Here is a 22,923-nt window from a genome sequence, read left to right on the forward strand (position 1 = left end):
AGAAAGTAGTCTGCAGTCTGCATTTTACCCTCAGTCTGCATTTTATCCCCGGTCCGCAGTCTGGAGTCCGCAGTCTTCGTTTTACACTGACCGTAAATTTTGTAATGTATCTGTATCGAAATCGTCTTTGATTATTATAGCCAATTGATATTAAAATTGAGTGGTTTGTATTTTGATCACCCGCTATCCGCCACCTGTCACTGCCGCTTGTGAATGTGAAGCATTGAGAACATTTCATGGGATCATACCTGGAGTACTGACTACAAGTGAGTTAACATGGCAAGTGCTGGAGATGTATTCGATGTATGTGTTATAGGTGCTGGTGTGGAGGGAAGCTCAACAGCCCGATACCTCGCCTCAAGAGGGAAGAAAGCTCTTCTCTTGGAGCAGGTACGCGTTATGATATTGGTAGTTTATTTTACCACAGTGCATAATAACTGGTTTTATAAATTATAGGCTTAGTTCTCCAGTCCGGTTTTAGATTAGGATCCGGCAAGGTTAAGATTATTTTGCAGAGCTCTGAAGAGATTGCCCAACAGCGAACGTCAGGTTCACTGTTTCCTTGCACTTAGCTTTACTTGTTTTAAAAAGAATTGCATCATATTGTCTTTGGCCCTTCCAACAAATAAAAGCTATCCGTAAGCAAACATAAGTGAAAATCACGAAGCCATCTCCTTGGTCACGCAACGCGCAACATTGGCCTACTTTTGTTAGTGCGCACATGTTCTGCGCATCACGCAAGGCATGGTTTAAACACCATGTGTGCGCTGGGGTTTACATTGATGCAATCAAGTACGCTACCAAGTACATGACTAAAATGAAAGCAAAATTTTCCTACTGTGATCAAATCAAGTTAAACAAGAAGATCTGTTAGATCTTATAACCGCGCTTTTAAAATTTAACTGTTCGCTTAGCACTACCGTCGGAACGCAGTGCACATTCCAAAGCAGTCATTGATGATTCTCTTCTTACTGTAGACATCACATCACTTGATCAACACAAACTGTATTATTGCACCATCAGTGGTAGCCGTTGACAAATCTCCGATGACTTAATGGTCTTAATCTAGAACTTTCTTCGGGATATGTATGGGCATGAACGATATCAATGACACAGTAATAACACTATTAACAACAGCTTTCTTTCTTAAAAGTCATGATTAAATTTAATTGGTGTTTTCCACGAGTAAAGGGCTAGCAAAGTAGTCACACAAGTCATAAAAAAACCCTATCCCGACCGATGTATCGATTTTGGTCACTCCAGTGACCACAGATTGAAAACGTGACAGAAAATTGGCGTTACTTTTGATTCTCACCAAATTTGTCGTATCCCCCCCCTCGGGAGAATTTTGTTAAGTTAGCTAATTTAGTATGCAAGCCACCGTAATGGCGGTCGCCCCCGGCGAAATGTTTATTTGCTCAAAATTGGGGCAAAATCTTTCGGAGATGGAAATCAGGACATTTGTAAGGATACAGAAAGTAATTTGGGACCGGTTGCTGGCTTCTAAGGCTGAATTTATCCAGGAGTAAGCTGTATTTTCGTTTTCGTGTCAAAAGCCACGCGATGAAATATTATCGGCTTGTTCTGCTGTCTTGTTCTGTTTTTTCTCTTTGTCGTTTTTGTAGCCCGCCGAGGCCAGTCTTTCGTCTAAATCAGTTGAAAAAGGTTCGAAAAAGATGTTCCCATTCAAGTTTAAACTCTCAGGCGATAATTGTGGAGTTTTTTGGCCGAAACGTCGGCTTTGTTATGTTCGTGTTTTTCGGTTGCTATGGGCGACCGTTGCTTCCTTTGTTAGGACAAGTCTGGGAAGTGAGGTCACAAAAAAATCCTAATTAATTCTGGTTTTGTTCGATTTCGCTGAAATTTTAACACGATAAAGTTGGATTGTTAACGAATAGATTTACCGCCTGCCGATGTGTGGTAGCTATTAACGCTGAAGTGTTATATCGCTTCGAAGTCAGGGTTTTGAAGAGATTTTTTTGCAACATGTGGGTTCGGCGTGATTTTGTAATCTGAGGTTTCGGTTGACCCCGAAGGAAAAAATATCCGGAAAAGGTCATTTCATCGACGATTCAAACAAATATAAATATGTATATGTTCCGAGCTAAATTTCTGGTGAAAAAATATAATTTTTGACGAGCGCTGGGTTTTTAATTTATTCCCGTGAAAGATGAGATTTATTGTTTCAACAGCTTTTGGCGAGTAAACATCACAGGTTGCGTGACTCAAAATTTGGCCGAGTGGAAGCTTGGGTCTGCTCGCACCGAAGTCGAAAAAAAACAAGAAGATCTGTTAGATCTTATAACCGCGCTTTTAAAATTTAACTGTTTTCTTAGTACTACAGTCGCAACGCAGTGCATATTCCAAAGCAATCTTTGATGATTCATTGATTACTGTAGACATCACAACACTTGATCAACATAAACTCTATTATCGCACCATCAGTCGTAGCCGTTGTGACATCTCCGATGACGTAATAGTCTTAATCTGGAAGTTTCTTCGGGATATGTATGGGCATGAAGATACGAACACTATTACAAACCGCTTTCTTTCTTTAAAGTCACGATTAAATTTAATTGTTTTTTCCCTTGAGTTAAGGGTTAGCAAAGAAGTCACACGAGTCACATAATTCAAGAATTGCGTTATCTACGGCTATCTTTAGTACGGTGGTTATTTCCCTATCAATGACGTAATCTTTGCACGTTCTGACACGTTCTTTGCTTGGCTTCCAAATATTTAATTTTCTTTCCGATCTATGAATTCGCTGCGATGAAACAGTCAAAGGATTTACTTCATTTGCTTAAAACCGCAAGAAATACTTGCAAAATTACAAATAAATTAATCACCGTCGCTTCTGCCGAAATAAACTTGCAAAGTAAACACGATCTTATTTGTCACGTAGCGAAAGTGAAAGCTGCAACGTCAGCGCATTCCATGGCTGACGTAATACCTTTTTTCAGCGTATTTATTATTCCCTTTAAATCCAACGCTTTGATAAAGCGAAAAGAAAATATATTTTACCCACAAAAAAGAAAACAATATCCGTAAAATTGTTCGTGTGTTTATGTTTTAACAGCTTCTGGCGGAAAAACATCACACGTTGCGTGACTCAAAGTTTGGCCGAGCGGAGGTCTGCGTCTGGTCACCGACAAAAAAAATACACAAAAAAAAAATAAACCACGGGTAAACCTAGAACTGCGCTCGGCCCATGGCCGCGCGGTTAATGAACCTATACTTTACCAGATTAGTGGCATATCACTAAAGCCTTGGTCAAACGGTGCATGATGATAGTTGAATCCCTGAATTTTCACCAACTATCATCAACTGTCATTGACTATCATGCACTGTTTGACCAAGGCTTAACTACTAATTGTTAACTCCTTCCAGCTGAAAAACTAGCTGTTATCTGTCGAAAATTATACTGAAATCCAACTGTAAACATGTACCTACAGATGGCATAGTTTGCGCACAAAATAAAAGTGAGATATGCAAATTTTTTACTTACTGGGGAGGTGACAGGGAAAAAATGTGACGGGCACCATAAAAGTTTTCAAAAAAAATGAATAACTCAAAAAAACATGTGGCTACGCCTACATTTTAAGTTGTAAAATGGAAGTGGCAAGCCTATTCAATATGTGATTAGTTTCTGGCTGTGAGCAAAAGGTATTATCCCCTGCAAAATTTTGAAAGAGATCTCAGTGAGAATCTCGGTGAGTTTTTGGCCGGCGAGATTGCCAAGATCTCGGTGAGATCTTGCCGGCCAAAAACTCATCGAGATTCTTGCCAAGGTGTCGGCGAGATCTTGAAATCTCGGCGGCCAAAAACTCGCCGAGATTCTTGGCGAGATTTCAAGTAAGATCTCGCCAAGATTCTAGCCGAGATTCTCATCAAGATATCAAAATCTTGGAGGCCAAAAATCTCCCCAAGAAACTGGAAGTTGCCAAGATATCAAAATGTCAAAATGCAGCTATCATAAATTCTTTGAGAGAAATAGTCTCTAGCATACAAAATAAACACACTGAAATTTGATTCCGCTATGTCAAAAACAACCAGATTTACCGACAGATGAGACCATCACATACAGTTCAGAAAAGCTTAACAGTATCAGACACTTTCACCTTCACTTCACTTAGCTACATGTAATGAGAGGAAAATTGTCATTTTTTAATTTACTGAAACTAGAAATACAGGAGAGCTAACCTTTATTCTCAGGTTGTCATGTACTTTACATTGAGCAAACAAGAATACCGTAAATCCTTGAATTAGTCCCCCCCTCCTCAATTATGGACCCCCTTCAAAAAAGCCCTCCTGCTATCAGCCAAAATTGAAAATAAGTGCCCCCCCTTGAATAAGTGCCCCCCCTTCCCTCCCCCCATTTCGTGGAAGAGTAATGAGACAACAAAGGATGTAGTTTTCATTGTGTAGTATTAGATTTGTGCATTGTTTCAGTTTGTGAACACCTTAAGTTTGGAAACAAAAATTTCAAGTACTAACGGTGCTACGATTTAAACTTTAGGATCAGCTTTTTACTTTGATAAACAGCTAATGTTGCTGTTTAAATGGATATGATATACATGTATTAAAAAATGATCATGTCAGGCCACGATTTGGGAAAAATTTAACAAGCATTCCCCCCCCCCCCGCCCAATTAAGCGACCCCCTGTCTTCTCCTAAATTTGGAATAAGTGCCCTAGGTGCTAATTCAAGGATTTATGGTTAGTAATTAACCTGATGTCTAAATAAACCTGTGAACTGCAAAGAATTGAAGGCAATTCGTTTGGCTTGGCTACAAGGTCACCTCAAAGCGAATGTCATGAAAAGGTTTATCTTCATCAACTGCTCAAGTTTTGCACTTTGTATACAGACTTCAGTCCACGAATCCTCTTGTGGCTACTCACATTCACAATGAAATGTCTGAAATTAGTTTACCGTAATTCTTTTTCTTGAACAAAGCAGCTCTTTCCATGGTAACTAAGTAAAAACATCTAACAAACAAATTTCCCACAACAAGAACTCATTGAGTAACTCAAAGGTAAGGCTGCTCCTAATGGCTTAAAGACAAACCATAATTTCTAGTGGTCAACCACATTGCAGTTTATTTCAATGCAGAACCTCTAGGAATGATTTTGGGTTATAACTATTCTCGACAATCTCGCCAAGACCTTGTCAAAACTGCAAACATCTCAATGAGACGTTCGCAGTTTTGGCGAGATCTCGGCGAGATTCTTGTTCTTTCTAAATCTCCGTGAGATCTCGCCGAGATGTAGGCAATCTTGGTAATATGCTTGTGTCTTTCAAAATCTTGGCAAGATCTCGCCAAGATCTTACCAAGATTTAGAAAGACTCGAACATCATGGCAAGATCTTGGCAATCTCGGCGAGATGTAGAAAATCTTACCACGAGATCTCGTCAATCTCGGCAAGATCTTGCTAATCTCGATGAGATCTCAGTAAAAATTTTGCGTGGGTTAGACTGTATTTTAGCTGAAACAGAGGAATGCTGTCAGAGATGCTAAAAGCACTGTTGCAACGATTTTGTTATTAAAAACATATCAAAAATGGTTTTATATTACCATTTACCATGCAGTATTAAGATCTTTATAAATGTGTTTGCTTTTCTGTATGTAAAGGTGAATTCTAAGGAAATCTGTGAAGAAATACCCTTTTCTTCTTTTTTCAGAAAAATGCTGATGTCAGCATTTTTGTTGAGATTCAAAGCTAAATATCTCGAAAAAATGTGTGGCTAGAGTCTTTCTATTTATTATTTTCCAAGTTGTAGTGATGGAACCATTTCACTCCATAACCCCCTCACTCCTTCACTCCTTCACTCCTTCACTTTCTGTTAAACGCTACCTTTTGGTAAATGGTTTTTTGACAGAAAAAGAAAAAACAATGAAGAAGAAACGGAAAAATAATGAGCAGTCACCAGTGGGATTCGAACTCCTAATGTCTCGCATGGTGGGCCAGCGCTTATCACACTGAGCTGCTTGTACATAAGTTACCATAAGGCGAAAGTATTAATGTTTTATTTACGTACCGCAGGCTCAAGTGTTTCGCTCAGTCTATACCTCACTTTTGACCAAACAAAATGATCTTGCCATTTTTGACCACAGCACAAGGAAGACATGTACAGATGCATGTAATGTAAAACATGTAGGCAGGCCTAAGTAACAAACAGTTTCTTAACATTGAACTTTTTTGTTTTGCAAATATCACAACACAGCACTGAATGGAAGAAGGCTTTATGGGCTTGTTCGAAAGCTAGACTGCCCTCACATCACAAGTAGTTCGATTCCTTAATGAGCAATGCCTCATAACACCCTATCATAATTTATTTTCCAAGTTCAGTGGCTCGCAGCCACTTTGTTCTTTGTGGATTCCAATAACCCTGCAAAGATCTACTTTTTCCACATGATCCTAACCTGGTGCAAAAACCTTTGTATTTAGTAGACACCATCCTTAACAAGAGTTATTTATACCTTTATTGACCTATTGAAAATTTTGTGCTTTCTCTACTTTCTACTTAATGTGAATATATCATGTTTTTGTGTTCTTGAAGTGTCTTACTAGCAAGCAATGGTCAGTAATGAGAAGGCAATAGGCCTTATCACGGTTTTCAGCGCCATCTTTCCACATAGGCAAAGTAGTCAGAAATTACAGTGTTTGTACAGGAATCGGATGACAGATGACTTTTTTTTAAATATTGATTTTGAACAATTTATGAATCACAACTTTACCATACTAGGTAGCAGATTGTATTCACCAAATTTGAAGGATGTAACTGCGCTAGAAGACTCTCAGTTAATTTTTAATTTCCCATACATTTGTCTATATTTTTTTCCCCGTGAACCGCATCTACCCAGCCAAATTTACAGACAAATGAATAGAAAACTAGACAAATTAACTGAGTGTCTTCTAGTCAAGCTACATCCTTCAAACGTGGTGAATACAATCTTCTACCTAGTATTTTAATGTTGCAATTGACAAATTGTGTATTCCCATACAAACACTGTAATTATGGCAGCTCTGCCAACCCATCAAGATGGTGTCGAAAACCGTGATAAGGCCTATCATGTCATTTATGCAAATTATGTCAAATTTTTCAACCTTATCTTTAGCAGCTTGCTAGATCACATAATTTACTTCTTTCAAAACTTTAAGTTGCCAAGTTATTACCCCAGTCATTGATTTCACTGCAATTTTCAGAAAATATTTCTGCTGTTGTTTTAGTTTGGAATGAATTTCTCTTTCTGTTTCATCAAGCAAGTTTTTAAAAGTAAAATTAAGGGTGCATTCCTTTGGGGTGATCTGGATCAGGATCAGTGATCCACAATCACTCAGATCATGGTGCATCAAAGGTACCAATGAATCCACTCTAGTCACAGATTCATTGTTTCCTTTGATGTGCCAAGATCTGGAGTGATCTTGGATCACTGATCCAGATCTAGATCACCCCAAAGAAATGCACCCTACATATTTTTGTAATGTTGACTCAAGTGTGTCTCACATCACTGGTTGGAGAATTACCAGCCATACTTAAGATGGGTGTGGATTGCACAAACTTCAAATCTTTGTGTCTGCTTTACAGTCTATCTGCTTAGTATAGATTTGACTGTTTAAGACTATACATGATTAAAATCCTGTTTTCTTTATTAGTTTCTACTTCCCCACTCACGTGGCAGTTCACATGGTCAAAGCAGAATAGTACGCTACGGCTATTCACAGGCATTTCATACTGCATTGATGCCAGAGGCTTTTCAGATGTGGGATGAAATTGAAAAAAAGGCTGGGAGAGCCCTTATCAGGTTTGTTTGGTTTTTGTTTGAATTTTATTTCACTCTTCCCAATAGACCACAAGTTTCAATACCTCACGGCTTTAATAAACAACTTTAAGTTCTTAACCAGAAAGTGCAGATATGTGTGTTGGTGTTATCCCTAGTCAATAATTATTATTGACAAGAGATAAATTGAAAAAAGTGACTCAAAGAAAACAACCTGCATAAAGTTGAAATCAAAAATTAACTGAGATCAAAAAGAAAAAAATAATAACTTACACCTGTAACATATAGTACTGGCAGGAGAATATGTTTTAACTAATTTTGTTGAATGATCATTATGTATTCTTTTAAAAAACTTAGTCCTCACTCATATGATAAATGGCTCATTATTAACATAATGTTAGGGTGTGATTTCCTATACAAAGAATGACATCATCATTATCATGGAAGTAGTTCCATGAAAACCAAAAAGCTATTAAATGTATATATATATATATTTGTAATTTTAATCAACCATTAATGCCATTGTTTCAGGAAGTGTGGTTTATTGACAGTAGATGAACCACCCTTTGCTGATGTATCACAAGTAATTAGCAATGTGCGAGATGTAGGACAGGAATGTGTGCAGCTTACAGCAGAAGAGATCAACAAACGATTTCCAGGATTATCTGTATCATCAGAGGAATGTGGGGCATTAGAGCCTACCAGTGGATTAATTCAGGCAGATCGTGCTGTTAAAGCGCTGCAGGTAAGTGCTTTATGTAGTCTTGCTATGCAAACAGCTGTATTTTATCCTATTTAGGGGGGTATATCAGGGGTGGCGTGGAGTCTAATAAAAATTGTTAAAAACTGAATCATTAGATATTGCAACTCAAGAGTTTTCATTGGCTTAGCCATCATGGTACATGAGCAATTATACCATGTTGTACAAATGTGGCAAGCATACACGTAATTTTTTGGCTTGGGGCGTTTTTATTTTTTATTGTAGTTTTGTATATTTTGTTGGTGTTTTTGATAAAACAATTATTCCACTTTTGTACGTTGGATATGAGATGATTATAGCCAACTTGGCTACGTGCCTCGTTGGCTACATGTATTTATCATCTCATATCTAACGCATGCTCGTGGAATAATAATTGTCAAATATGAAATGTAACCACCACAAAACGTGCTGACAAAAAATAAATTTATGATTGTCTTTCAACTTAACATGTAGACCCCAAGATGCAGTAAACAAATGCTTTGATTGACTAATGATATACAAAATTCCTGCCTGCATCAAACCAGAGGCTGTGTTTGGGGCAAACCAATCATACTGATGAGAGGCAATGTCATCTGGCTCCATGTCAGGTTTCCTTTGATTGCCTTGCCACCTTAATCTGAGAAAATATTGAACTCTGGATATACAAATTCTGTTTACACTGCACCCACCCTTGCAGTATAAATGTATATGCTTCCCAGACTGTGGTTTGCTCTGTGTGTGAAGCGAAAATCATGTGACGGATTTATTCCCAACTCATTACACAACCTCTTGTATGAGGCTACATGATCATAATGATTATTAAATTGGTTGAATGTTGGATATCTGGGACAGCACTTATGCTCTGAATACCACCTAGCTGGTACAAAATTCACCTGACAGTGAAGTACACGTGAAAGATATAAAAAGGTCTTATACACAATGTATGTGAGAGATACCACAAGCCGTTGTAGAACAGAATACAGCAAAATTGAGCTGTCGAGGCCAATATCTCATGTTTGGACCAGCCATCTATTGTTTTGATTCTGCCACTGCTGTGTGTCTAAGTTTTTTTGAAATATTTTTCTGAATTTTGTCATAAAATATTAATCAGGAGTCACATACATTTTTGTTTCCCTGTTGAATATTTTCTTCATGCTTGAAGCCCATTGGCAACAATTGATTGGGAAACCCTGCCACACCCAACACATCAAGAGCATTTTTCATTTCTTCGCTCCAGTATTTTCTGTCTGAGCCAAACACGCTCTGCAAAGATCCTGTATCTTCTTTGAAAAATATTCCTGCACTTATGTTCTGCTTTTTATCAACATCAACTTGTGCAAAGAACTTGCTTTCGTCCACATTCACGAACTGTTTTGTAAATTCATCCTGATGTTTTCTTCTGGGCTGCAATTGATCCGATCAGTGGCTTCGAGTCAATATTTATTTCGTCACACAAAGACACACATACATATAGTGAGTGTTGATCAAAAATAAAAACATCAGTTTCAGGAGTTTTTTTTAAAAAAGATACTTTACTGTAGATACTGAATTTTTTCCTAAGTGGCACGCATCTTTACAAATCCTAGTCAAACAATTGAGCTGATAGAAACTTTACACCATACATACTGGGGTAATTTCAGTAAGCAGCAGCAATGCTTATGTAGACCTAAAGCACATAGAAATAAAGAAAGGATATTAATAACAGCAGCACATTACTCAACATGCATCAATTTTTCATTTTCTTTTACATAACCACTAACGTGATCAAATTTAGGACATTAAAGGGTGTGCAAATACTTGAAGCACGTATTTGCATTGGTTCATACTTTCCACCTAAAACATAGTAAGACAATTTCTTTCTTGCTACAGTGTCAGATTCTGTTTGTTTAACTGTTCAGTTCCACTGGATTTGCATAGGTTCATGTTTTACGACTTAAAATGTAGGAAGACAAGTTCTTTCTTGCTTTGGCATTATATTCTGCTTGCACAACTGCTGATTTGCGCTTTGTTTTCGAGAAATAACGTATGCAAAAACACTCATTTTTCCAAGCGGCATCTTTTGGAGTGAATCTTTCGAAGGAGGATTTCGACACAACGCGAACTTAAATGGTTAATTTTAGCAGTTTTGACAGCACTGTTTTTTTCAATAGATGTTTTCATGTTTGAAAGAAGTAGAGAAATAGACCGGAAAAAAAGTTGAGTGACCTCGTATCGAACTGGTGTCACGACAGATTTGAACAAACTTGAATCTGGTACATTCAGTGCCTAATATTCGCTTGCGCTAACAAAGCAACAGTAAGAGAATAGCGTAATTATATGAATAATAAAACTAGCGGCAAATGCCACGCTCTGGTGACTTCATTGTTTAGCAAAACAAAAGGTTTTTTTTGTTTGTCGTTCAACAAAAGATCTCCAAAAGATACCTTTGGAAAACTGAGTTTTTTGCAGATGTTATTTCTTGAAAACAAAGGGCAAATCAACAAAAACAATTATGCAACGATGCTTTTCATGTCAAAACAAGTCAGTCTGCCAAAAATTTGGTCAATCCTGCAAAAAATAAGAATCAGCGTAAAAAGTTATATACACCCTTTTGGCATGAATTATGAACTATTAGAACTATTAGATGAAGAAATTCATCACCTTGAGGTAGCTTTTGAAGCAAGCAGTGATGATGATGAACAATAGTCTGTCTGTTTTTTGTTTTCCTTTTGATTTTAATGTTTAGTTTACAACAAAATACCCTTCTGCTGAGGGACTCCAATTGCTGCCAAAATCCAGTGACAGAACCGCTATCATATATGTGTGTCAGAATGAGCCAGAATGTTACACTTCGTTGCAATTGTTTTAAATAAAACACTTAAAATTCCTGCCTTTTGTTTTTCTTTGTGCGAAAACAATTCCAGCACATCAGACGAAAGCCTTGAAGCAGCCATGAATTCAGAGACATAATGTTATGAGTGTTCTGTTACTCCTTATTTTACCCAGGACTTGGGCAGCTTTCAGCGCGTTAAATTTATATTTTGAGAAGAATATTAGCAACCTGCTGGAGATTCATCTGTTTCATAAAATCAACAACATCATCTGGTGAAAAGAAAGCTGTTGTTTTATCAGGATTCGGTGCCCAAAAATGCCACCAAATAACTGATTCTCTTTTTTCATCTTTGATAATTTTTGGCTTCTTTCAACTTTGATCAATTGGCCCTTTTTGCCCTCGACCCATATCTCATCCTAACAAAATACAGGAGCCCATGACAGCTCCTGCAAAATACCATAAACCTTTAAATGGAGTTTTCTATGGCGCCCAAACAACACTATTCTCTTTTCAAACCATCTCTATCACGTATATACAATCTGCCATAGCCACAACAAGTACACGTCTGATATTTATTTTTCACTCCCACTCCGCTCCCTAAGCACAGTAATGGGGAGCATGGATCTTTCCTCAGTTTCACCCTATGATCATTACAATAGTCTTTCATACAACTTCTTCTGCAAAGCTGTGTTTTGCCTTTCACAAGCCATTTGCACGTATCATAACCAGTTGGCATTTTGTATACCAACACCAGCGTATGTGTGTAATTAGAACTTGGACCTTGTTTTGAGAATCTGCTCAGACCTTTGTTATTAATAGCAAAAAACCCTTGACCAGCGAGGATGTGGGCCACCCTGAGGCCGCTAATTTACTTTAAAGAAAAGGTCTGAGCTGGCTTTCTTGGCCGTCGAGGGTATGGGCTGCCCCTGAGAGCCTTATTTCGCCTCTCTGTCCCCCTTTGTCAGCAAAGGTGTGGGCCGCTCCTGGAGACTTTATTTAATAAAGATACAGGGTTCAACCACCTTGGAGGCTCCGAAAAAAAGTCTGGTTGCCCTCCCTGCTGCTCTGACTTCTGATTTTATGACATTGTGACATGAGTTTTTTAACCTGATTGCTTAGCTTAGTCAGGCAAGACCAACGCAATAGTGTGAATCACTCGTAACTCTTTTACCACTCTACTTTTGCAAGATACAAAGTTGCCTTAACTCAAATTAATCCTCAGAGCAATGGTTTTATGAATCTGCAAAAGAAAAACTGCCTGGTCTAAAATATTTTAACCATAAGCTAATAACAAACCAAATGATACAAGAATGTTGAAGGTTTGTCTTGAAACAGGTGATAATATTCAGGCCATTGTTTTTTCCTTTTCAAGACAATTTTCTTTAAGGGTGGCTGTATACTATAGAACATGTGTAACTTTCATATTTAGGTGCATGTTGAAGTACAGTCATTAGCTTTTCTCTGGCTGGGTCATTTTTAATATTTTTCTTCTTGCTTTGTTTTACAAGGATCAATTTGTGGAATTTGGTGGAATTTTGCATGACAGTGAGAAAGTACTAGATATTCAACCTGGTTCTGTTATCAGCATACACACTACCAAGAAATCTTACAAAGCAAAAAGTGTTGTCATAACTGTTGGTAAGACTCTTTTATGTACAAATTAAAGTATGTTCATTTATGTGTCACCTTGATTGCAAGCATTCTCTCTTGTATTTTGAGTGAGTGTTTGCTAGCTCAGTATTATGTGTTCTTCCCTGGCAGATTTTAGAATAATAGAGGGACTGCAAGTAGTCTACAAATCACCATATTCCCAGACAGATGTTTCCACTCTGAGAATGACAATGCATCAATCAACTCCCAAGACACACCTGAGACACATAGTAACATTTTTCAAGGGGGAGGGGGGTACTCCAAGAAAAATAGGGTGGGGTGTGTGGCCTGCTTCCCAAAACCCTTGCACTATTTAAAACCAAAATCTGCAATTTTCTCTACTCTGTTTATGACCTGACCAAAAATTTTATACCATATTTAAGACCTGACCCTTAAATCAATACCCTGATTCAGACCTGTCTTATAATTAGTTGCCTAGTTCAGAATAATGTTCAAGGCATTGTGAATGGCTTATGTTCATTGATTTATTGATAATGATGAAAAAGTAGCTTCTTCTAAAAAAAATGCTGAATTCAAGACTAGAGTGCAAAAAACCATACCCTATTTGAGACAAAATGGCCAAAATGCCACAGTCAGTTGATATCCTTGGAATTCTGTGAAAACTGATTTGTGTTTGCTATAAATACAGTCTTTTCCCTAAGAGCATTTTCCCTCACTTGCTTTATTCTTATGGATTTTCCTTGGTTCTTATTTATTACAACACTATTTTAAAGAATTATGTAGGGTATTCACAGTTTAACTAGTACAAAAAGACATAATAAGTTAGTTTTTTAATTACTTGTCTTCAAATGAGGTGTTAATGAATGTCTTATTTGTGTAGGTCCTTGGGTAAACAGAGTTCTGAAGCCTCTTGGTGTTACAATACCACTTTCTGTAAGTCAGTTTACACAGGGTAATTATTAGTTTTAGCACCCCAACTTGACAAGGCGACATGTATCTTTCTAGCATAATTATTATATATTCTTAAAAACATCCTATCATGCCCTGAGTTTAAACTTTTTTCCCAGGAAGGGTTTTCAGGGTGACACTGTCTGGTTAGCTTAGTCCAGGACATTCGCCATCAGGGTACATTCTTGATGTATGTTCTCAGATGGCAGATGTGAATTTCAAATGAACTCAGGGGTGGGCAAGGGAGACATTTGGCATCTGTGCACTTATACAATATTGTTGAGCAAAATTTAATATGCTGATGGAATGAAAAGTTATTTTCAGTCTTATATTAGTGTTAGAGGTTCACACTCTAGGTTCTTTTGGAACACTTCTCATCCCATAAAACACTATGGATTATCCTTTGGATTTCAGTTGCTCAATTTCTTATTAACAGATACAAAGGATGAGTGTTTGTTACTGGCCTGTAGTTGAGCCTCAGTTGTACTCTCCTGACAAATTTCCTTGCTTCATATTTTGTGCTTCTTGTGGAAGAAGAGACATACATGTCTATGGATTTCCAGGTTTTGAATATCCTGGTCTTATTAAGGTAAAATCAACTACACAATACAGGGCCACTTTTGAAGGTGCATATAGTTAGTGGCTCGTTTGGCTTGGCAGTGGATAAAAGAACAAAGAATAATCTATATTTGCATTAAGTCCTAGGTCTATATATTTAGTGGCTCGTTTGGCTCGGCAGTGGATAAAAGAGCAAAGAATAATATATATACACATAAAGTCCTGGGTCTATATAATTTAGTGGCTTGTTTGGCTCGGCAGCGGATGACAAAGGAGCAAACGAGCCAAACGAACCGACTCTTTTGGTGCATGATTAAAAGTGGCCCTGTATTCCGTAGTTTAGCCGTAAAATTAATCTTCACTAATGCTTAGAAGATATCTTATGGTAACTTATACCCCACTGAGACCATATAATCCAATCAAAGAGACCTCTTCCTCTACATCCTGTATGCATCCATGACATGCTTTTTATCCAAAAAAAGAAAAACAAAAGTTAACCCTGGAGAACTGCCTGAATCCCCTACTCAAACATATTTTTTTGGCATATTGCCTTACATTAATGTTTCTTTTCATTGATTTGTCATGTACCGTGTTTCTATCGAGTTTTAGTATTAATCTAGTAACGTTCTATCACGAATGCCGTCCCCTGATTGGCTACGCTACTCACTATCTATTCTGTGATAGATAGTGAGTAGCGTAGCAGTGTGCCCTTGTTAACAAAATTACGGCCGCTTCTTCGCGTTTTCGAAGTGTCTATGAAGAGGATTTAGATAAAGTTTTGAACGACTAGTAGATTTATACTAAAACAATTAGATTATTCGCTCTCGAGTTCTATGCGTGATAGAAATCTCGAGCTCATAATTTAATTGTTTATTAGTAGAATTCTACTAGTATACTAATGTAAATGCTGCAATCCGATTGGCTGAGCCATTGAACACTATCAGCCATTAGTGTGCAGTGGCTGGAGATCGTTTAGGAAATGGCGACGTTTTTTCGTTTTTGAGTTATTTTTTTGTAAAAAAAATACCTCTTAGTTGGCGCGTCGGGTATGTTATGGACGGGTCAATGGGTGAGTGAGTGAGTGAGAGATGTATGTATGTCACACCAATCAGATTGGATCTACTATGAACAGCCAATCAAATTTCTTGTTGTAAAGGTAAATGATTCGTGAGAAACACAAGGTATGTATAAACACAAGGACTTTGGTAATTGAAAAATAAAGAGTGACGTGTATGTTGCCGGTTTGTGATTTTTAGTCCGGTTTGGAGGGGAGTGTGACAGTTACATACGTACATTGGGTTGTTTTAGAGTGCATAATTTTCAGTGTAATGGTGGCTAGTTATGAACGAGATGAGTCTTGAGTTTTGAAGCAGTTCATGAGTAGTAGGCAAATGGCACGAGTTATTTTTATTTTTAATTACAAAGGGTAACTTGATACTTTTGTTTTCACGAATCGTCGGTTCTAGTTCTTAGGACATGTTTTAGAGGAGACGGGACTATTTAGATTTGAAGCAGTTCTAACGTTTACAATAGTAAGTGCAGGTAACGATTGTTTTGTTCTTATTGCATGCAAATATAGCGAGATATTTTTATTTTTTAGTTACAATGGGTAATTTGACACTCTTGTTTTTCACAAGGTAGTAAATTCAATTAGAGCTGACGAATCGTCGCGACTTGTTCCCACGAGATGTTTGCTATTTTTAGTTACAAATGGTAACTCGACACTTTTGTTTTTCATATGGGAGTAAATTCAATTAGAGCTTACAAGTTATCGGCTATTGTTCCCAGGATATTAAACAAAAAAGAAGCTTTCCTTTCTAGAGTGTTGTTACGTCTCTGCAGTAGCAGTTTAATATTTTTATTTGATGGGCATTTTATGACATTCTTTCCAGTCCGCTATTTTTAAAGGTAAAAAGTATGAAAACTGTTCAAATGTTCTTTGAAGACTGTGTGGCACCAAGTTAAAGTGCAATTTAATTAAATCAGACTTTCAACGTGTCAGAGAGGTTTTTTCTCTTTCTTTAAATTTTCGGTGAAGTAGTGTTGTTGCGTTGTGTAACTTGAGTATTTTTGAGCAAAAACTCCTCTTGGGGGCTGAAAGGCTTCCCGAGGGGGTACTCCCGGAAAAATTGGTTGGGGGTGTGCGGCCCGCTTCCCAAAACCCTTACCCTGTTTATGACCAAAATCTGCGATATTCCTTACCCTATTTATGACCTGACCAAAAATTCGAAACCCTATTTACGACCTGACCCTCAAATCAAAACCCTGTTTCAGACCTGCGTTATAATTAGCTCCCTAGTTCAAACCAATGTTAAATTACCGCAAACATATAAATTTGTGAAGGGCTTTTGTTGATTTTCTTTTCGATAATGATGAAAAAGTGGCTTCTTCTTAAAGCATACCCATATCAAGGCTAGAGTGCAAAACCGTACCCTATTTATGACCAAAATGGCCAAAATCAGCTAAAATCGATACCCTATTTATGACCAAAACGGCTGAAAAACCATACCCTTCGGTGCCGTACAGACCTATATAGTCCATATAAGATCACGTAGTCCTTCCCCGGGGAAGGGCTACGTGATCGGTGAGTGAGGGAGTTATGCATGTGCGCGTGTCAGACCAATCACAGTGTGGGTTGTATCAAAGAACGAATAAAATTGCCTGTTAGAAAATAAGATGGTATCTACATTAATCTGGAGACGTGTCAGATTACTGTAGTTTGTTCAGTCAAACATTTTATGGCTTACTATTTAGTTATCTTACCATTACCGATGTAACATCGTATGTACATCATAAACTCGCAGTTTCTTTCTTGCTGTACATCGCAACCAAAAAAACTTGTCAAATCAACCAAATCATTACTGCAAACAGTTCCATGAATGCTCCTATCTCCGAGACTTATAGTTCACAAAAAAATAACTCTTGCACGCCTTGCGTGCCTATGTTTCCAAAGTGTTGGAGGAAAATTTTGATGCAAATGGTAATTAAATTCCTGAGAAGTCAAAATGAAGGACATTCACGGTTTCTTGACATTTAAAAAAGTTGAAATTATTGAAAAACTGATGCGCGCAGACAACTTCAATTTTAAATGACAATTCAATCCGAGCGACCTTTTTCATGCGCAAAGTTTAATAATACGTCAAGAAATAATTGGAAACCATTATTTGAAGTAATTTTAGTAAGAATTCTACTAAAACAATTAGATTATTCGCTCTCGATTTCTATGAGGTGGTAGTTGATTCGGCCTTCGGCCTCATCAGCTATCACCTCATAGAAATCTCGAGCTCGTAATCTAATTGTTAAATAGAAACACGAGTGGAAGTTTGGGAGAACGAGAAACGCTGTGGGAACACGAGCCGCAGGCGAGTGTTTCCACAGTCCTTTCGAGTTCTCCCAAACTTTCACGAGTGTTTCTATAACTCGATAGAAACACGGAGAACATGTTTTCTATTTCTTTTCGAAAACACCGCGACGAAAAAAGGAAAACAACTTGTTAACTTTGATTATCAAAATGTAAATTCTCTTTGCTCGCGCCATCATCACGTCAACAGCTCGTGCTAGTTCTGTGTTTCTATCGAGTTTTGGTATAAATCTACTAGCGTTCTATCACGAATGTCGTTCCCTGATTATCTACACTACTCACTATCTATTCTGTGATAGATAGTGAGTAGCGTAGTAGTGTGCTCTTGTTAACAAAATTGGCGTTTTCGAAGTGTCTGTGAAGAGGATTTAGCTGAAAGTTCTGAACGACTAGCAGATTTATACTAAAACAATTAGATTATTCGCTCTCGATTTCTATGCGTGATAGAAATCTCGAGCTCATAATCTAATCGTTTAATAGAAACATGGTTTTTAACCAATCAGCGTGCGTATTTTCTTAGGACTATTTTCTAATTACCTTGAATATATGGCAAGTTAGTCTTGAGGTAAATCAGAATGTTCTGATTGGTTATTTCTTGGTCGGGATTTCACTATACAGGTCATTTGCAAGGAACCGGTTATAAGCCATGTATTTTTTGTTTTCCAAAGCCAGCAAATTCAATAAACAAGCAAGCCCTTGAGTTCCCTATAATAAACTACTTACTAACCTAGCTTGCTCGAGCCATACTGGGCAATATTAGCCCTTGGTCGTTTTAGAATAGACCTGGCTGTGCTTCGTCAGTACTGCCACGACCTCAGGTAAATATTCCCCAGTATGGCATTCATGCTTGGTTAGTAAGAGGTTAATATTAAGCCAGTGAGGTTTTTATTACAGAATGAGGCGTCTCCCTCATTATGAACACTTACCTTAACATCCAAGTGTTTTCAGATAATTTTATCCGACCTAAACCGTCACCGCGCCACACCTCTATGCACAAAAATGTTTCCTTATTATTAACCCACTGATCCCTTGGAGTGGCTTGAGAACTCGTGCTCTGGTTTTCCATACATACACCAAAAACGTCCACAAAGGTTGCTAGTAAAACTACTGACAAAGATTGGTAATTAAACGACGGAAGGAATGGAGATAAGTGATGAATTTTTTTTCCTGCAGATTTGTCCTCACCATGGTGTCGAGATATCTAATCCTGACTACAGGGATGCTTCAACAAAAGAAAATGATGTTAACATTGAAAGAGTGGCAGAAGTAATTAAATCCTACTTTCCTGGTGTGAAACCACAGCCAAGTATTGTGGAGACTTGTATCTATTCAGTGAGTTATCCGTAGTGTTTTTTTTTTGTAGTTCTGTGAGCAAATATTGACTGACCTTTTAAACATCACTCTTCAGTTAAGTGTGTCAGCAACTAAGTTGTTCTGCGAAATTTTCGAAGGATGCTAGATATGGTCCAGTTCTTATATTACTGTATTTAACCCACCCCTACCCTCCCAGTGAAGCCCATTGCTTCCCCCTTTTCTGAACAAGTTGTTTAGTAATTGGGGATATGCCCTCTAGGCTTCTTGTTTTCTCCATGCAGTTAGATGAGTTTTGCGTACTAGGTACGTTTCCATTTCTGTACTCCATCCCCGCGCTATAGTGGAAAAACTGTCATCTAGTGAATCTATAAATGAAGAAATAATTTTGTTTAAATATATTAAAAAAACCTCTTCACATGAAGTTTTGGTTTTACATGTGGCACACATACGTATATGTAATAATATTCCCGCCTGACATATCCTCTCCATCCCCAATCTTTTCCTCAGAGCCGGTTTTTCGGTGAGCATGTACAAAGAGTGTTCATTTCCGATTATCAAGCAATCGGCTTTGACCGAAAACCACCAGAAGTCCTTGATTTGAGGACTTTCAAATTAAACTTGACCAGAGTCCGTTTTGTGCTGACTAAAAGAAAAGCTTGCACTTTAAGGTCAAGAAGGCTCCATCTCCAGATTATATCTCGACATTATGTCCCATGATAAATGGTACCAGCTTAAACTTGGTGGGAGAGGGAGTGTCAATCTCTTAGTCCCCATGCCCCCAACAACTGTCTAAATAATTCTTGCATCTTTGTTGTCACAGCTGACTCCTGATCACTTGTTTGTGTTGGATAGACACCCTGAATTCCAGAATATTGTAATTGGGGCTGGTTTTTCAGGTAAGTGAATGATTATCACATACAGTGGAAACCCGCCATACGGTCAGCCCGTTAAAACGGCCATCTCGTTACTACGGCCAGATTTTTGTACCCGTTGGTGACCAGACTAACGGGGTTCCACTGTAGTGCACACGGTAATGACAGGTAATCATGACCTACGGTTAGTGTCTCACTAAAAGAAAAAATGTGATTGCTAGTTCAGGCTTTATAAGAATTACTTTGTCTCGTTTAAAGTCAAAGGGCGAAGGTGTGAAGATATCAACTTTGAATAATCGGGCCCCAGGAACTGAAACCAAATACAGCATATTCTCACTATCTACTTAACCACGAAACTAGGGTGTGCGCATTACGCTGGCATGCGTGATTGTAACACCTCAATGGTCTAAAGTCAATGCCGCTTGTGTTCTTAGAGTTTTCTTCTGCCTATTTAAGCAAACGTTGTCTGCTCTCTCTCGCCAAGTTACACTGTTCAGGGAAAGCAAAAGTTTTTTCCCGCCAACCTCCCCTAAGGCGACGAGCCATTTCGTTCTCTATCGTTCATAGAAAACGAGGGCGAGTAGTCTAGTAGTTTTAGTAGACACTCTAAAGGATTAAAGAACAAAACCTACAATTTTGTGTAATTTTAAGCCCAAAGTTAAGAATAATTTTCAGTTTCAAGAGCAGCGCGCGCGCGATCGTTGTCTCTCATTGAATAGAAAACGACGAGGGAACCAATCAGATAAACCAATCAGATTGGGACATTTTCAATAGAACACAGCTGAGTGGCCATTAATAGTGATCCCCGAACAGACGCACCGCAACATTTATGTTAAATTGAATGTGAAAATGATTGATTGTATTTAATTGTCAGGTCATGGTTTTAAGATGGCGCCTGTTGTTGGTAAGATCCTGTCACAGATGGCGCTTGGTGAGAAGGTGCTGTATGATGTGCTGCCTTTCAGACTCTCCAGGTTTACGAACCATTTAGCAAGGAAATCTTCACTATAGACTGTTGAAGACAAACATTTTTATACGTCTAACAAGTTTTGCTCCCTCTTCAATATTTATGATTCACAGAGAGCTGAGACTCGATTATGAGCTCGAGGTTTCTATCGCGTGACAGCTGACGAGGGCGCAGCCTGAGTCAACTATCACGTATAGAAATCGAGAGCGAATAATCTAATTGTTTTACTATAAATCTACTAGTCGTTCAAAACTTTATCTAAATCCCCCTTCACAGACACTTCGAAAACGCCAAGAAGCGGCGGTCATTTTGTTAACAATTACACCCTTCGCCCTCAAGGGCCACGGGTCAATAGCCCATTTGGCTTCGCCTCGTGGGCTATTGACCCGTAGCCCTTACGGGCGAAAGGTCTAATTGTTAAATAGACGTTATCACGGTTTTCGACGCCATCTTGAGGGGTATCTTGGCTGGGTAGACGCGGTTCGCTGGAAAGAAAAATTGCAGAGAAATGTATGAAAAATCAGAAAAATTAACTGAGCGTCTTCTAGCCAAGCTATATCCTTCAGACTTGGTGAATACAATCCTCTACCTAGCATTTTAACGTTGCCATTCACAAATTGTTTAAAATTCAATTTTGGAAAAAGTTACTTGCCATCAGATTCCCATACAAACACTGTAATTTCTGACCGCTTTGCCTACCCGTCGAGATGGCGCCGAAAACCGTGATAAGGTCTATTAGCGGGACTGGACATCATTTCAAAATGCGCGTGAAGTAGGGTGTACCCTGATTCGTTCTCTACTTCGTAGAACACGTGGTATTAAAAGAGAAAGCTCGAGCAAATTTGTGGGATTTGAGGACAAATATCTTCACTTCTATATTCCTGGAATAAATCTTGTGAGGCATTTGAGCTCCAGAGCGGTGCTTATGCCCTGACACAGCTACTTTCTGATCAGGAAAGACACTGACAACGACATTTTAAGCTGAATCTTACTTGATTCTGGTATATATTTTAAGTAGAAGAGTTATGTTTTATCAGAAACTGCTTTCATTCAAAAACGTCTCTTAGTGGGTTTTAATAAGTGGGCCGAATGGCTTCCCTCAGTTCGATTCCACTGTAAAAAGTCGACAAATTTACGATATACCAGTGTCATTTCAGAAACGTGCAATTATTATGGGGCTTGTCATAAAGTTTGGGGTTGAGAGGAAACTGAAGTGTCTCATGACGAAAAAAGAAAACAAAAAACAGCTTTTTTTATGTATAGACCTGGTGTCGTCTCGGTTCTCGGTTGTTTATCCGCTTGAAGTTGCAATAACCTGGCGGCCTGGACAAAAAAAAATAACTCTTAGACTTTGCGAAAACGTACGTAGTGGGTGAGTGATATGTGCCCGTGGGGTACTCCCGGAAAAATTTGGTGGGGGTGTGTGGCACGCTTTCCAAAACCCTTACCTTATTTAAGACCAAAATCTGTGATTTTCTCTACCCTATTTGTGACCAGACCAAAAATTCGATACCCTATTTATGACCGTTGCGGCTGACACAGTTGCCCTAAACATAAGATTGAAGGGCTTTTGTTGATGGTGATGAAAAATAGCTTTTTCTAAAAAACATACCCAATTTAAGACTTGAGTACAAGAACCTTACCCTATATAAGACCAGAATGGCTAAAGCGATACCGTATTTATGACCATACCCTTTGGGGCCGCACATACCTATATAGCCCACTTTATAGGGGAGTATCCCCCCTGGGATATATGTATGTATGTATGTATGTATGTATGTATGTATGTATGTATGTATGTATGTATGTATGTATGTATGTATGTATGTATGTATGTATGTATGTATGTATGTATGTATGTATGTATGTATGTATGTATGTATGTATGTATGTATGTATGTATGTATGTATGTATGTATGTATGTATGTATGTATGTATGTATGTATGTATGTATGTATGT

At 38.1% G+C, this 22,923-nt stretch overlaps 1 protein-coding gene across 1 annotated transcript; it reads left to right on the forward strand.

Moving 5' to 3' along the window:
- Nucleotides 1-160: 160 nt before the first annotated feature.
- Nucleotides 161-22,303, forward strand: LOC110058214 (peroxisomal sarcosine oxidase-like). The gene is made up of 9 exons (XM_020764816.2): nt 161-390; nt 7,656-7,804; nt 8,312-8,525; nt 12,840-12,969; nt 13,823-13,875; nt 14,327-14,479; nt 18,983-19,141; nt 19,944-20,019; nt 20,870-22,303. The coding sequence occupies exons 1-9, from the start codon at nt 277-279 to the stop codon at nt 21,004-21,006; spliced, it is 1,185 nt and encodes a 394-aa protein (XP_020620475.1). The 5' UTR covers nt 161-276; the 3' UTR covers nt 21,007-22,303.
- Nucleotides 22,304-22,923: the final 620 nt, after the last annotated feature.

The sequence above is a fragment of the Orbicella faveolata genome, unplaced genomic scaffold (assembly GCF_042242905.1).
Source record: "Orbicella faveolata isolate gen_17 unplaced genomic scaffold, um_ofav_v1 contig_47, whole genome shotgun sequence".
Taxonomy (NCBI): Eukaryota; Metazoa; Cnidaria; class Anthozoa; order Scleractinia; family Merulinidae; genus Orbicella; species Orbicella faveolata.

Bases quoted from the DNA above. Each gene is read 5' to 3' on its own strand.
- LOC110058214 (XM_020764816.2), top strand. From the start codon at position 277: ATGGCAAGTGCTGGAGATGTATTCGATGTATGTGTTATAGGTGCTGGT. The intron at 13,876-14,326 runs GTAAGTCAGTTT...TCTTATTAACAG, and splicing joins GTGTTACAATACCACTTTCT to ATACAAAGGATGAGTGTTTG. The intron at 14,480-18,982 runs GTAAAATCAACT...TTTTTCCTGCAG, and splicing joins AATATCCTGGTCTTATTAAG to ATTTGTCCTCACCATGGTGT.